At 42.9% G+C, this 14,377-nt stretch overlaps 1 protein-coding gene across 2 annotated transcripts in view; it reads right to left on the minus strand.

Annotated features, from left to right (window-relative positions):
• The window catches only part of mctp1 (multiple C2 and transmembrane domain containing 1), a 408,806-nt gene that overhangs the window by 115,834 nt on the left and 278,595 nt on the right, over window positions 1-14,377 (minus strand). For both annotated transcript variants that reach the window (XM_033017292.1, XM_033017293.1), the window contains one exon: window positions 10,539-10,658. In XM_033017292.1, the coding sequence (XP_032873183.1) occupies window positions 10,539-10,658 (120 nt within the window). The remainder of the gene's footprint in view (window positions 1-10,538; window positions 10,659-14,377) is intronic.

The raw sequence follows: 14,377 nt of genomic DNA on the forward strand, positions 1-14,377 counted from the left end.
TTCCATACTCTTCCCAACTTAATGACATCCTTCCTGGAGCTGGGTGATCACAAATCAATGCTCTAAGTGTGGTCTCACTAATGACTGGCAGTTGCTTCATGATGCCCCAACTTTTGTACTCAATACTCTTCCCAATAAAAGAAAGTGTACCAAACTCCTCATTCACCAACCACACTGTCATCCTGACTCGCCACAGTAAAGAGGCTGTCCCACTGCGGCGACCTAATCTGCGAGTTTAGAGGAGTTTGACCTCGATTCAAACTCGCAGCATGGTCGACACTAGGAGGTCCTATGAGGTAACTGGAACTCTCCTTCATGCTCGAGGGAAGTTCCCGCATACTGGCGGCCTCAGCTAGGTCGCGGACATTTTTTGTGTGTGTGGTCAATCGATCCAGCTCGAGGTTTATCAGGCGAGTGCCCTCGAGCTTGAAGGTCAAAAACAGTCGCTGAAAGGTCGCCGCAGTGGAACAGCCCCTTTCGGGAACGTGCACCTGTACACTCAGATTTCTTCGTTCTGCAACACTCTCCAGGGCTCTACCATTTACTGTGTAAGTCCTAGCCTGATTTGACATACCAAACTGCAACACCTCGCACTTCTCAGAGATAAATTTCAATCCTGATAGTAGTATTTAAAATTATGAGGGCCAAAGATAAGGAAGAGTATCCAAATCTTTTTCCCAGGCTGGAAATGGCGAAGACTGGAGGGCATAGCTTTATGTTCAGAGGAGAAATGTTTTAAGCAAATGCAAGGACATAAGATTATAAATTATAGGAGTAGAATTAGGTCATTTGGCCCATCAAATCTACTCTGCCATTCAATCATGGTCGATCTATCTCTCCCTCCTAACCCCATTGATCTGCCTGCTCCCCATAACCTCTTACACCTGTACTAATCAAATGTGGTGCAAGTTTGTTTTGAGATTGAGAAAAAATGATCTTACATTGCAAAATCCAGTTTGAAAGGACATAAATTTCACTGGATATTTGTGTGACTTGTTTAAACAACCCAGCCATGGAAACCATCATCCCTCCATCTACCCCTTATCTTTATTGTTAGCTACAACCTCAAAAATTCTAACAGATTTATTAAACATGATTTCCCTTTTATAAATCAAGGTTGGATTATGCCCAATCCTATTATAATTTTCTATCTTTTTTGCCACTTCTTTAATAATTGATTTTAGCATATCCCCTATATTTGATGTTGGGTTAAATGGCCTGCAGTTCTCCATTGGTTTTCTCCCTCCTCTCTCAAATAGTGCGATTATATTTGTTGCCAAAGGCGATATTCAAGTGTTAAGGGAATCAAGGGATGTACAGTAGGTTAGTACAAGAAAATGGAGCCGCGGTGAGGGATCAGCCATGCAAAGCAGGTATGAGGGACAGAATGATCTACCCTCCTACTTCTATTGTTTGTGCCCTTGAAATATTTTAAACCCATTTGAGAAATCTAATAAAGTATTTTAAATGTAAATGTTGGTACACTAAGCATCAGCACAAATTACTACTATTTTTTGCAATTTTCATTTGTTAGTGACACAAATCTCTCAAATGTGTATATCTGTTATAACAATGTAGATTACGTGGATCAACCAACAAGCTGGTCATAAACTTCATCAGTATGCACATAATCAGTTCAGCTATTATATTCTTGGCAATTTTCATTCCCCATGAGATAAGAGGCATACTCTAGGTGAAATTCACAATAGAGGTTTACTTGGACCCCGCAAAGACACTGATCACTTCCTATATCTCACGAACAATCTCTCAGTGAAAGCCAAGGTGACATACTGAAATTTACCACTGCCTTCCATGTGCCATGCTTTGGTCAATCAGGAGAAACCTAATACGCTTCTGAGACTGGACAACCTGCTGTGAGCATTACAAGCCATGGGCAAGATACTATTGATGCCCTTCACACAATATCGTCCAAATCCACGGCCACATAAACCAACCAATATCAATGTCCATCCCAGGCCAACATCCCCAACTATGCTCAGCAGGTTATTCGCATGTTTAACATCAGACCACCAAAAAAAATGTTATTCCAGATCTGTCACAGGAAGTGATTAACAGGAAGGCAGACAGAAGATTTGAGGATGTGCACAAAGCCTTATTGATGAGATGCAGAATCCTCACCGACTCCTGGGAATCTCTTTATGCCCATGAGCACTCTGTGAGCACATAGAAGTCTTGCATAAAAGGGGGAAGAAGCACAATCCACACCGCTCCCAATCCCATCACGTATCTCCTGCACCACCTATCATTCCCACGTTAACATCATAAGCCACAACAGACCATAACGTGGGGGATATATACGTGAGGGCGAAGAATAGGAGGAGGAGCAGCAGACAACAACAAAGAAGCCTTCCTCGAGGAACAAGATTTTTGTATGGGGAATGATAGAGCAAAGGTAAAATCAAAGGCAACACTCTTGGCCCTCAGGATCCATTGAAAGGAATTCACAGTATACAAAGGAATACATTATTCTATGGTCAAATTCACAAACCCAATATAATAATCAATTTGGGAGCATTTTTCAGTTAAAATATGGTTAGTTAAGATTGATAATGATCTTGTCATTGTCAAATGGTTGACTCATTTATGGTTTTAACAATTGTAAATTGATTGGATAAATGATGGGATGTGCTCTATTTTACCTGTTAAATTCTATGCCATTGGGGAAATTTCTCCATGCTATATTAAGTTTCAGTGAACTTGTTAATCATATAACATAAACGAGTGCTGCTGTTAGAGATGCTTGAATAAAATGATCCTTTAAATTCTTCTCAGGAGTGTGAGAGTGAGTGAGCGAATGCGTGTGCGTGTGTATGTGGTAAAGATTTTATTGATGGATACTCAAGTCACTCTTGGGATATTGTGGGAAGCAAATATATATCCTAGCAAATATATTTATATCATCAGCAGGCAGTAGTGCGTTGCTGGAAGGCTGGTGGGTGGCTAATGTTGTGCCTCTATTTCAAAGAAGCTTCAAGGAAAAGCCTGGGAACTGCAGACTAGTGAGCCGAACATTGGTGGCGGAAGATTTATTGCAGGGGATAGGATCTACATGCACTTGCAAGGACAAGGGATAGTGTACATGTCTTTGTGTGTGGGAAATCGTGCCTCACCTATTTAATTTTTAAAAAAAGATTACCAAGAAGATAGATGACGTAAGAACGGTAGACATTGGCTACTTGGTAATCAGCAGCCGTTAAATGTGAATGTAAGTGGTGCAGTTAGAAAGTTTGTGGATGATGGTAAAACTGGTGGTACAGGAGATGGTGAAGATTATGTACAATTACAATGAGATGTTGATCAACTGGACCAATGACCGATAAATTAAAGAAGGAGGTTAATTCAGATAAATGGGAGGTGAAGAATTTTCGTGCAACAAACCAGGGCAGGAATTATACAGTAAATGGTAGGGTGCATGGGGTTTTGTAAAACAGAGAAACCAAGGGGTCCAAGTATATAATTCCGTGAATGTTGATGAAACTGGTGCCCAGGGTGGTAAAACACAGGAATTTGGCATCCTTGCTTTCATCGGTTAGGGGGCTGTACCAGATGTTGGTATGGCCGCATGTGGAGTACTGTGCATAATTGTAGTCGCCCTGTGATGAGAAGGACGTCATTAAAATGGAAAGTATGCAAAAAAGCTTTACAAGGTCTGGAGGGTTTGAAATATAAGGAGAGGTTGTGTTTTTTTTTCCCTGGAGCATATGTTGCTGAAGGATCATCTTGTAGAGGTATAGAAAATCATGAGGGACATAGATACGGTGACACAGTCTCTTCCCCGGTGTAGGGGAGTCAAAAATGTAGAGGCGTATGTTTAAGGTGAGAGGGGAAAGTTTTAAAAGGGACCCAATGGGCAACTTCTTACACACAGGTGTGTATACATGAAATGATCTGTCAGAGAAAGTGATAGAGGCAAGACTAGCTCAATTAAGCAATGAGGTTAGCATGTGCGAGTTGGGCCAATGGGCCTGTTCCATGCAGTATAGTTCTATGACTCTAAACCATAAACAGGGCAAGAGCAAGAAACCAGATCTTTGAAATCAGATATGCCTGCAGATCAACAGAAGCTTTCAATATGCAAGAGGTGTAGACAGCTGAATGTTTCTCTTACTTAATTTGACAGAATATACTTCCAAGTCGAGAATATTATTTAATAATAAATAATGCTCTGGAATCCCACTGCATTGCCCCCAAACCCGAAAAAAAATGCCATCTGATACTCGCAACAAGCAATCACTAACACCTCCCTATAAAATGCACATGCTCATCAGTCCACCATGCTACAGGTGCTGACTCCATCAAAACGTAACTGACTGCAAATGAAGCAAACATACCTCTAAAGGAATGAGGAAACACAACAGAGAAATAACAAAACTTGTTAACTTGCAAGTTAATAAAGAAAAGTACGTCCCAGGAATCAACTGAAGGATCTTGGAAAATTCTATTTTTTCCTCTCTTCTGCAAAAAATTAATTGATATCATCTGTTATTTGTTCTTAAAGGGTTAATAATAAATGCAAACTAAGCATACTTTGAATTTAAAGATTGCCCCAACCTTTGAAAGAGGTTGAGCTGCTCCTTTGTGCTCAGTAGTCAGAAGCAAGACTTTTTCAATAATCCACAATTTATTAATTTGATCAGGCCAGAGACTGTAAATGCAAAACTAAGCATCATTGCTTACTGGAGTACTTTGACATTTTTGTCTTGAAGTCTCATTAATTTCAAAGCATACCAAAAATGCACTGGAAATGTTAACTGATCAATACACTGCCTCATTTATGTAGCACTGCAGTTCAAATCCCAGTGGGCCTTCAGACCAGAAATTAACTCCGTGAAATATCAAATGTAAATGTTGAATAGTGTCACATTGATGAGAATACAACTCTCAAAAACTCATTTCATCCGGGCAAAAATGCTGGCACAGCAAATTACCTGTACTTTAAAAAAAGGTTAAAAGTTCCTCCATTAAATTTATGTAATGACTTTTGCATGTGAACTTCTGCTAAAAGATTTGCCGCCATTCTATTTATCAGACAATTTGGTTGATGGATAATTGAAGATATAGGATATCTGCTGATTAACCTATTCTAGAGTCCTGCTGTTTTTAATAAATGTCACAACATCCCCCAGGCAGGCAGATGTTACTGTCCCTCAGCAGTACTTTTGCACCTTTAACATTTGGAATTGTTTTGGAGGGTGTCAGGAGGTTATTTCTCACCTTACATTTGAACAATTATTTATTCACTTCTAATATCTCCGTATTCGCTTTGGATTCCATTTTTGTCCGACTGTAATTCTGTGAAGTACGTCGGCACAATTTTCTAAGCTAAGGGCAAGTTATTAACTTAAGGTGCCACTGGTGTTGCACAAGTCCTCTTCTGAAACTTTCATCTACAGACAAATTATCCAGGTCATTGTCTACCACATACAGCAAACGCACATGCACTCTTTAGAGCATTTCGGAAAATACCACAACCATTAATGATGGAATTAAATAATGGTTAGTTGGTAAAGGAAATGAGGAGCATTAAACAGAAAAATCTGGTTTGAAATCACAGAAGGAAAATGTCCAGTGATTTTGAAAGGTCAATTTGACCAGTAAAGAACCTAAAGACAATGGAAGCAGAGTACAGAGCACGGTATGTGTTTAAACCCAGCAGCTGAGTACAAACCTCTCCCCTGTACTTCTCTGAAAATGGAAGTCTAATTATAATAAAGCTATGACAAAGATCAGTAACATTTTGAACATTATAGATATGAACTACAAACTGTCTTGGTTGCGCTAAGGACTTCAAGCTTTTTTGAGGTCTTTGATATATTTAACTTTTTTTGTTTATTATGTTATCTATGAGTACAGCTGCTCCTCAATCTACGATGGGGTTACGTTCCGATAAACCCATTGTAAATCGAAAATATCGTAAGTCGAAAACGCATTTAATACAATTTGATCACGTGACTGGAAGATCCGGTTCCAGTGGCGCTGCGAGTCAGCTACCTCGCCTGCAGCGGGTTTGTTGTTTTGACTTTTTTTTTTTTTTTTGTATGTCCAAAAGTATGTTTTAGTGTTTCTCTGTATGTCTAGTGTGAGGGGAGTGAGTGGTGTTGGGGTGGGGGGTAAATAGGGGGAAAACCGTTTATCAGGCGCCTACCTCGACAGAGATGCGACTTTCTTCCTCATCACTTCTTTGCCCCCCTCCTCACGGCCTTACAGCTGGTTTGGTGCGGCCTTTCCCGGAGTCAGGCTCAGAGCTTCAGCGGCGGCACAGTGGGGACTTTAACAACGCAGGCTCAGAGCTTCAGCAGCGGTGCAGCGGGGACCTTTAACATCGCGGACCCCCTTGTCGTGGGTCGCCGGAGAAGAGCTCCGACCGCCGGCCTGCGGCCTACACCATCTCGAAGCCGCGGCCTCCGGTAAGGAGGTCGCCGATTCGGCAGCTCCGGGCCGTGGGGTGCGCTCGACCTGTCCCAACGTCGGCGTTCCGACCATCCCGACCAGAGGGGTTGAACCGTCTGTGGCGGTGACTACGGAGGGGCAGGGCTCCAACCATGAGTGAACAAGGAGAGGAGGAGGAGGAGGACTGTCTGAACTGTACTGCCAGTGAAGAATACTGTGGTGGATGTTAAGTCAAGTCAACTTTATTTGTCACACACACATATAAGATGGGCAATGAAATGAAAGTGACAATGCCTGCGAACTGTGCAAAAACTACAGAACAGAATAGAACAGAACCAGTATTTACGTTAGAAAAAAAACAAAAATGTTAAAAAGACACAACACAACAGTAAATTAGCACAGTAATTTAGTCCCTGGTGAGATAAGAGTTTACAGTCCAGATGGCCTGTGGGAAGAAACTCCGTCTCATCCTCCCTGTTTTCACAGCATGACAGCGGAGGCGTTTGCCTGACCGTAGCATCTAGAAGACTGTTGCTGGGGTGGAAGAGGTCCCCCATAATGTTGCTGACTCTGGATCTGCACCTTCTGATGTATAGTTCCTGCAGGGGGGCGAGTGTAGTTCCCATAGTGCATTCGGTCAAACGCACTACCCTCTGCAGAGCCTTCCTGTCCTGGGCAGAGCAGTTCCCAAACCAGATTGTGATGTTGCCGGACAAGATGCTTTCTACAGCCCCAGAGTAGAAGCACTGAAGGATCCTCAGAGAGACTCTGAATGTCCTCAGCTGCCTGAGGTGGTAAAGGCGCTGCCTTGCCTTACTCACCAGTGCGGCAGCGTGTGTTGTCTATGTCGGATCCTCCATGATGTGGACTCCCAGGTATTTAAAGCAGCTCACCCTGTCCACAGATGCCCCATTTATCTCCAGTTGCGTGTATGTCCTAGGATGTTATGCCCACCTAAAGTCCACAATCAGCTCTATTGAATATTTATTACATGTCACTCAGTGAGGCTCAAACGAAACTTAGTTTCCACAGCCATACAACCAGAGACAATTCTTACAAGACATACAAACAATTCAATTTACACAAACATCCATCACAGTGAATCTCCTCCTCACTGTGATGGAAGGCAAAGTCTTTTCTCTCCCCTGCACCATTTCCCCCCGATGTCGAAGCCCCAGGCGGGCGATGGTAAGTCCCACGGCCATTTTAGGCCGCGCCAGGCGATGTACGGCCCCGCTCCAGGCCCAAAAGTCACGTTAGAGCCCCCGGCGGGCACTGGAATGTCCCGCAGCCATTAAAGCCGCGCCGGGCGATGTACGGCCCCGCTCTGGGTCGTTCCAACCCCGCGACACGGGCTGGAGAAGTCGCGTTGCGGGAGCTCTGGAAAGCGGTCTCTCACCCGGACCAGCGAGCTCCCGATGTCCCAGTCCACCGGACCTGCGGCTGCAGCTGGAGCTTCCGCGCTCCGGGGTCGGGCCGCAGCAGCGAGTCACCACCGCTCCCCACGCTCCGAGGCCGGCCAGCCCCACGATGGTAGGTCCGCAGCTCCGCAGGCTCCGTGACTGGAGCCCCCAGGTCATTCCTGGTTGGAGGCCGCTCCACGGTGCTAGGCCCTAACGACAACGGAGACCCGACAGGAAAAAGGTTTGGTCTCCCGTGCAGGGAAGAGATTTTTACCAGTTCCCCCCTCCCCATCCCCCCCCCCCCCACATATACACAGTTAAAAACAGTATAAAAAAAACACAACAACTACATTTAACTAGACAAAAAAATAAAAAAAGACAGACAGGCTGTAGGGGCCGCTGCAACACAGAGTCGCGCCGCCAACACCAGATTAAAGTACACAATCAGTTTTGATGACATTCAAGCGGACGTTGTTGTCCTGACACCAGAGTGCCAGATCAGCCACCTCTTCCCGGTAGGCCTTCTCATCGTTATCAGAGATCAGTGTCATCAGCAAACTTGATGATGGAGTTGGAGCTGAACCTGGCCACACAGTCATGTGTGTACAGGGAGTACAATAGGGGGCTAAGGACGCAGCCCTGGGGGGATCCTGTGTTCAGGGTGAGGGTGTTGGATGTATGTCTTCCCATCTTGACTACCTGGGGCCTGGCAGTGAGAAAGTCCAGGACCCAGGCACACAGGGGAGTGTTAAGCCCCTGTTCCAGCAGTTTCTCAGCAAGTCTGGTGGGGACTGTCATATTGAAAGCCGAACTGAAGTCAATGAACAGCATCCTCACATAGCCCCCCTTTTCGCTGTCTGTGTTGAATTATGTTGTGTATGGGCTCATGTTGTCGACCTCCCTGTGGTGAGCCCAGTCAACTGACCTCAGTCAGGCAAACGATAACAAACAGTGACAGCAGCAGCGCCGCAGCTTGGCGCCAACCCGGAGCATGCGCCCTTTTTAGGGCGGGCACCCACGGATGTCGAACCGGATGGCATCACCCTGCTGCAGACTTCTGCTGCCTCAAAAGCACGAAGAAGATGTTGTGCGTATTATGTCCTTTTTTCATTGCAACGCTGCATGGTAAATTAATTTCGCTGCATCTTATGGCGCATGTGACAAATAAATTTGAACTTGAACTTGAGCTACGGCTCGTTGCCCAGCGTTTGCACCATCGTAAAATCGAAATATCGCAAGTCGAAGCATCGTAAATCGGGGAGCATCTGTGCTGTGTTTACATACCTGTTAAGCTGCTGCAAGCAAAAATGTCATAGGCGATGGTATGTATTTCTGTACATATGACATATTGCAGTGTTATAGAGTTGCTGCTATGATATGCCATAGAATTTTGATATACAATTTAAAAACTGCTATTAAGACTAGAGGGATCTTGCAGAGTTGATCCACCAGAAAAACTGGGATGAGAAATTATAATTATGAAGAGGCAATGATGCCAATGGGAATATTTCTAATAAAGGAGAGGAAACTAAGGTGAGATAAAAAAGTTTTTTCAAAGGTTTCACACTTTCTAATGAGGAATGAGCATTGATGGACTTCTTTGACCTTATTAATATGTTCACATTTTCAAAGAGGAAAGCTATTAACTTGTAGCAAACATAAATATCACACACTTTTGCCTTAAATCCCACTTTTTAAAATAATTAAATACTGTCTTTTAAAAATTCCTTGACTGATGCACACCAATTCATGAATTGCCAGCCGAGGTCTCCAGACTTTAAATGCTCGCACCCAAATATAGGACCATTTAGATTGTGCCTTTTTACAGTGAAAATACTCCATGTCATAGGGACAGAATTCAGCCATTTGGCCCATCCAGACTACACCACCATTCAATAATGGCTGATCTATCTTTTCCTCTCCACCGCCTTCTCCTGCCTTCTCCCCATAACCTTTGACACCCTTACTAATCAAGAATCTTTCAATCGTCACTTTAAAAATGCCCAATTACCCAGCCTTCACAGCCATCTGTGGCAATGAAATTCCATAGATTTACCACCCTCTGACTAAAGAAATTCCTCCTTATCTTCTTTCTAAAGGCACGTCCTTTTATTCTGAAGCTATGGCCTCTGGTCCTAGAGTCTCCCACTAATGCAAACATCCTCTCCACATCCAATCTATCCAGGCTTTTCACTATTCAGTAAAGGGCCTGTCCCACGAGCATGCGACTCCATGTGGCAAGCGCGACCTAAAATGGTCGCTTGAGCCGTATGGCCTCGCGGGGCCAGTCCCACTTCGATCGCCGGAGCCGTATGGAGTTGTGCGGAGCTGGTCCCGACATCGCGCGGGGCTCCGAAAAACTGACCGTGTTCAAAAATTCCGCATACACAGCGTCTCGATGCCGTACGCACATCTTGACGCCGTACATCATGCGCGAACTTCCCGTGGACTTCGCTCGAATTTCACGTCACTCACTCGACCTCCGCGCGGGCCCCCCCCTTCTGGTTTGGTCGCGCTCGCCGCATGCAGGCGCATGCTGGTTGGACCGGCCCTGTACGGGGATCACTCGACCTCCGCGCGGCCCCCGCTTCCGGTTTGGTCGCGCATGCTCGTGGGACAGGCCCTTAAGTTTCAATGAGGTCCATCCTCCTCAATGACTGTGCATTGCACTTGTTTTATCCAAAACCCATCCACATGTTTGTTATAATCCTGAACTGTGCATACCGTGAAGGCGATGACACTCCTCTGTGTTGACTCCCATTCAAACCAACTGTTAATGTAGCGGCCAGTATTTACAAGCACCATGATGCATCGCCTTACACGGTGGTAGTTTTGCTGGAGGAGCTGAAAAACACAACAGGCCAATATAGATGAGCGCGAGTATTTGTCCGACTATTTTTGACACACAAAATCAAACTACAAGATTATGAGAAAATGGCTTAACTTCTTCCAGTCTAAAACATTTTTTTTAATGATTAATCATAGAAAATAGGTGCAGGAGGAGGCCTTTCGGCCCTTCGAGCCAGCACCGCCATTCATTGTGATCATGGCTGGTTCATTAGCTTCAAATATTTTTGGAAGACAAGTTCGACCACTACAAAAAATGCTGGTATTGACCAACATTTGAAGAAAGTGAGAGATTAAATGTTTCAAGTCAAAGAACTGGGAAGATGTCAAAACTTTCCCAGTTCTGACAAAAGGTCTCAAACCTTAAACATTCACATTTTCACATATGCTGCTTGACCTGCTGAGTATTTTCAGCTTTTTCTAGCTTTATTTCAGATTTTCAACACTTCTAGTTCTTCGATATTCTACCTTGCTCTCTTAATAACACAAAATACCACCAGAATCAAATAAGAAAACTTTTTCACAAAATGGAATGGACAACTTATTATCTGTAAGTTCTGTGCAATTATAATTATTGGTAACCACAATATGTATTATACAGTATGAACATATATGCCTAAAATATGGGCAGAAATGGAAGCTAAAGTGAGTGCATACTGTGGCTAAAGGGTTTGTTTAAAGGTCACACAATGCAGCAAAAAGGCATGGCTGACCATCTATAGGCAGATCCATGTTCTGATGTCCAGAGTCCACTTCGACGCAACTGGGTAAATCTTGCATTGGTTGAGATTGCTCCATGGATGGGAATGGGGAATATAGCTCAGACCACCAGAGACCAAGATTTGCCTTGTGTTAACATAAACACCGGATATACACCAGCAATGAAATTCCTAGTTCACATGAAGTTCAGTGTCCACTTTTTATCTTTAATGTCACAATGGAAGACATTATCTTGTCAGAAGCCTTCTTTTATCCCAGCTAAAATAATGCACCTAGTTTATCAAGCCATTGTCTGGTTCCTTATGCCCCTGTCCCACTTAGGAAACCTGAACGGAAACCTTTGGAGACTTTGCGCCCCACCCAAGGTTTCCGTGCGGCTCCCGGAGGTTCCCGGAGGTTTTTGTCAGTCTCCCTACCCGCTTCCACTACCTGCAACCTCTGGCAACCACCTGCAACCTCCGGAAACCTTGGGTGGGGCGCAAAGTCTGCAGAGGTTTCCTTTCAGGTTTCCTAAGTGGGACAGGGGCATAACAGGACCATGAATTGTTTGTCTTACCAAGGTGCTCTGGTTTCCTACCACATTCCAAAGACCTACAGGTTTGTAGGTTAATTGGCTTCGGTAAAATTGTAAATTGTCCCTAGTGTATAGGATAATGTTAGTGTACGCAGTTATCGCTGACTGGAGTGGACACAAGTCTAAAGGATACTTATGTTGAGCTACTTCCATTTTGTCATCCTAGTTTTTCGAAGTGTGCGGAACCCCTAGTAACAAAGCAGACTCAAGGAAAGTTCAGGCAAAATACTGAATAGAAAGGGAGATTTAATAAAAGGCAAGAAACTATTTCACACTGGAAAAAATAAGGTGGGAAAAAACTTTGAATGTGGATTAACTGAAGACATGATTTAAAGTTTAACTCACATAACAAGGAGTTCCTGAGCAAAATCATACTTAACAAGAATAATCCCTGAAGATCATTTAAAATCAATCAATATTCCAATGTGGCCACATAGGATGAAGTTAGAAATTGAGAAGCAAATTTTCCAAAACATTATTCTGATCCAATCAAATCATATAAATATTATTCCAGATTTCAATAAAGTTATGATAAAACCAAACATCTTTGCAATGCCTTAAAAATATACCGTTTATATATGAAATGGCCTGGTCTGCAACTTCACCGGTTTAAGCCCATCAATGAATATTCTTCATCAAAACTCAATCCTGATGGTCTCAGACTTAAAAATGAACTCTTTCTCCCCACAGATGTGAACTTTTCCAACATGTTTTGTTGCATTTTAGATGTTAAACATCTGCAGTTTAAAATAAAAATCTTCATTGAGGCCTACGTCATGTGAAGGCAGTGCCCAGCTATACTTGGATTGCTCTATAGTGGAGATGAATGTCTCTGAATCAATTATACACAAACTACATTTTTATATAGAGAAAATAAATCTCAACACCCGAGATCAATATTATATTTTTTAATGAATGGAAATCTCCTGGGAGCTGTTAATAAATCTGTGGATTGACCCAAGCGAATGGTATGTTAGCTTTCATAGCAAAAGGATTTGAGTATAGGAGCAGGGAGGTTCTACTGCAGTTGTACAGGGTCTTGGTGAGACCACACCTGGAGTATTGCGTACAGTTTTGGTCCCCAAATCTGAGGAAGGACATTATAGCCATAGAGGGAGTGCAGAGAAGGTTCACCAGACTGATTCCTGGGATGTCAGGACTTTCATATGAAGAAAGACTGGATAGACTTGGCTTATACTCGCTAGAATTTAGGAGATTGAAACGTACAAAATTCTTATGGGGTTGGACAGGCTAGATGCAGGAAGATTGTTCCCGATGTTGGGGAAGTCCAGGACAAGGGGTCACAGCTTAAGGATAAGGGGGAAATCCTTTAGGACCGAGATGAGAAGAAACTTTTTCACACAGAGAGTGGTGAATCTCTGGAACTCTCTGCCACAGAGGGTAGTTGAGGCCAGTTCATTGGCTATATTTAAGAGGGAGTTAGATGTGGCCCTTCCCCATCTGATTGTTCATCTTTTTATCAAATATAACTTTCCAAAATATTAACTTGAATTAAAATTTTGACTCAGACAAGGAAAGTGTAGCAGCACTTAAAAGATGGTAATGGATTATAAACCATTACACAGAAGGAAGCATTTGCCTGAGGATTGAAAAATCGCAACAAACGTTAAATGCATAGCACTATTGTCCTGTGTCAAATCTTTGTTTAAATGACACAAACAATAAGGTTTAAATTGGACAGAAGTACTGTATTTGGATGCCATGATTTTTAAATAAGAAATTCATAATAAGCTACAAAGCTATAAGGGAAAAGTCACAAATTACTTTGCAAATTTGTAACAGAAGTTACCATGTCTTCTTGGATATACAAGGTAATACTGTTATAAGATAAGACATGTCTAAAATAAAACATGACTACTAGTTGACGTAATTTAAAATGTACAATTAACTGAAAATCTAGAGGCTAAATTTCATTAAATATAAATGATTGGGATACAAGAAAGAAAACGCAATTCATATATATTGGGCACACTGGGCAATCTAAGATTTCTGAGGATCTCTAATGAGGTAGATAATAGCTCAGAATTGCTCTCTAGTTGTTGGTTGTGTGGTTTGGTTGCCTGATAACTGGGAAGAGATCTGCATCAACTGAAGGCAGACTTCTAACAATGCATTGAGCAAAACACAACGTGTTTCAAGGGTTATGGGGAGAAGGCAGGAGAATGGGGTTAGGAGGGAGAGATAGATCAGCCATGCTTGAATGGCAGTGTAAACATGGTGGGCCGAATAGCCTAATTCTGCTCCTATCACTTATAACCTTATATTTTCTAACAATAGCTTGTTAACATTTATACCAACTATAATTATTACTTTTTAATCAACCACAGTACCCTAGCCTTTATATTCTTGTCAAAGTCTTAGTCTTGTCAAAGTCTTGGTCTTATTCTTAATCTTGGCTCAG

This window comes from Amblyraja radiata, chromosome 3, assembly GCF_010909765.2.
Source record: "Amblyraja radiata isolate CabotCenter1 chromosome 3, sAmbRad1.1.pri, whole genome shotgun sequence".
Classification (NCBI taxonomy): domain Eukaryota; kingdom Metazoa; phylum Chordata; class Chondrichthyes; order Rajiformes; family Rajidae; genus Amblyraja; species Amblyraja radiata.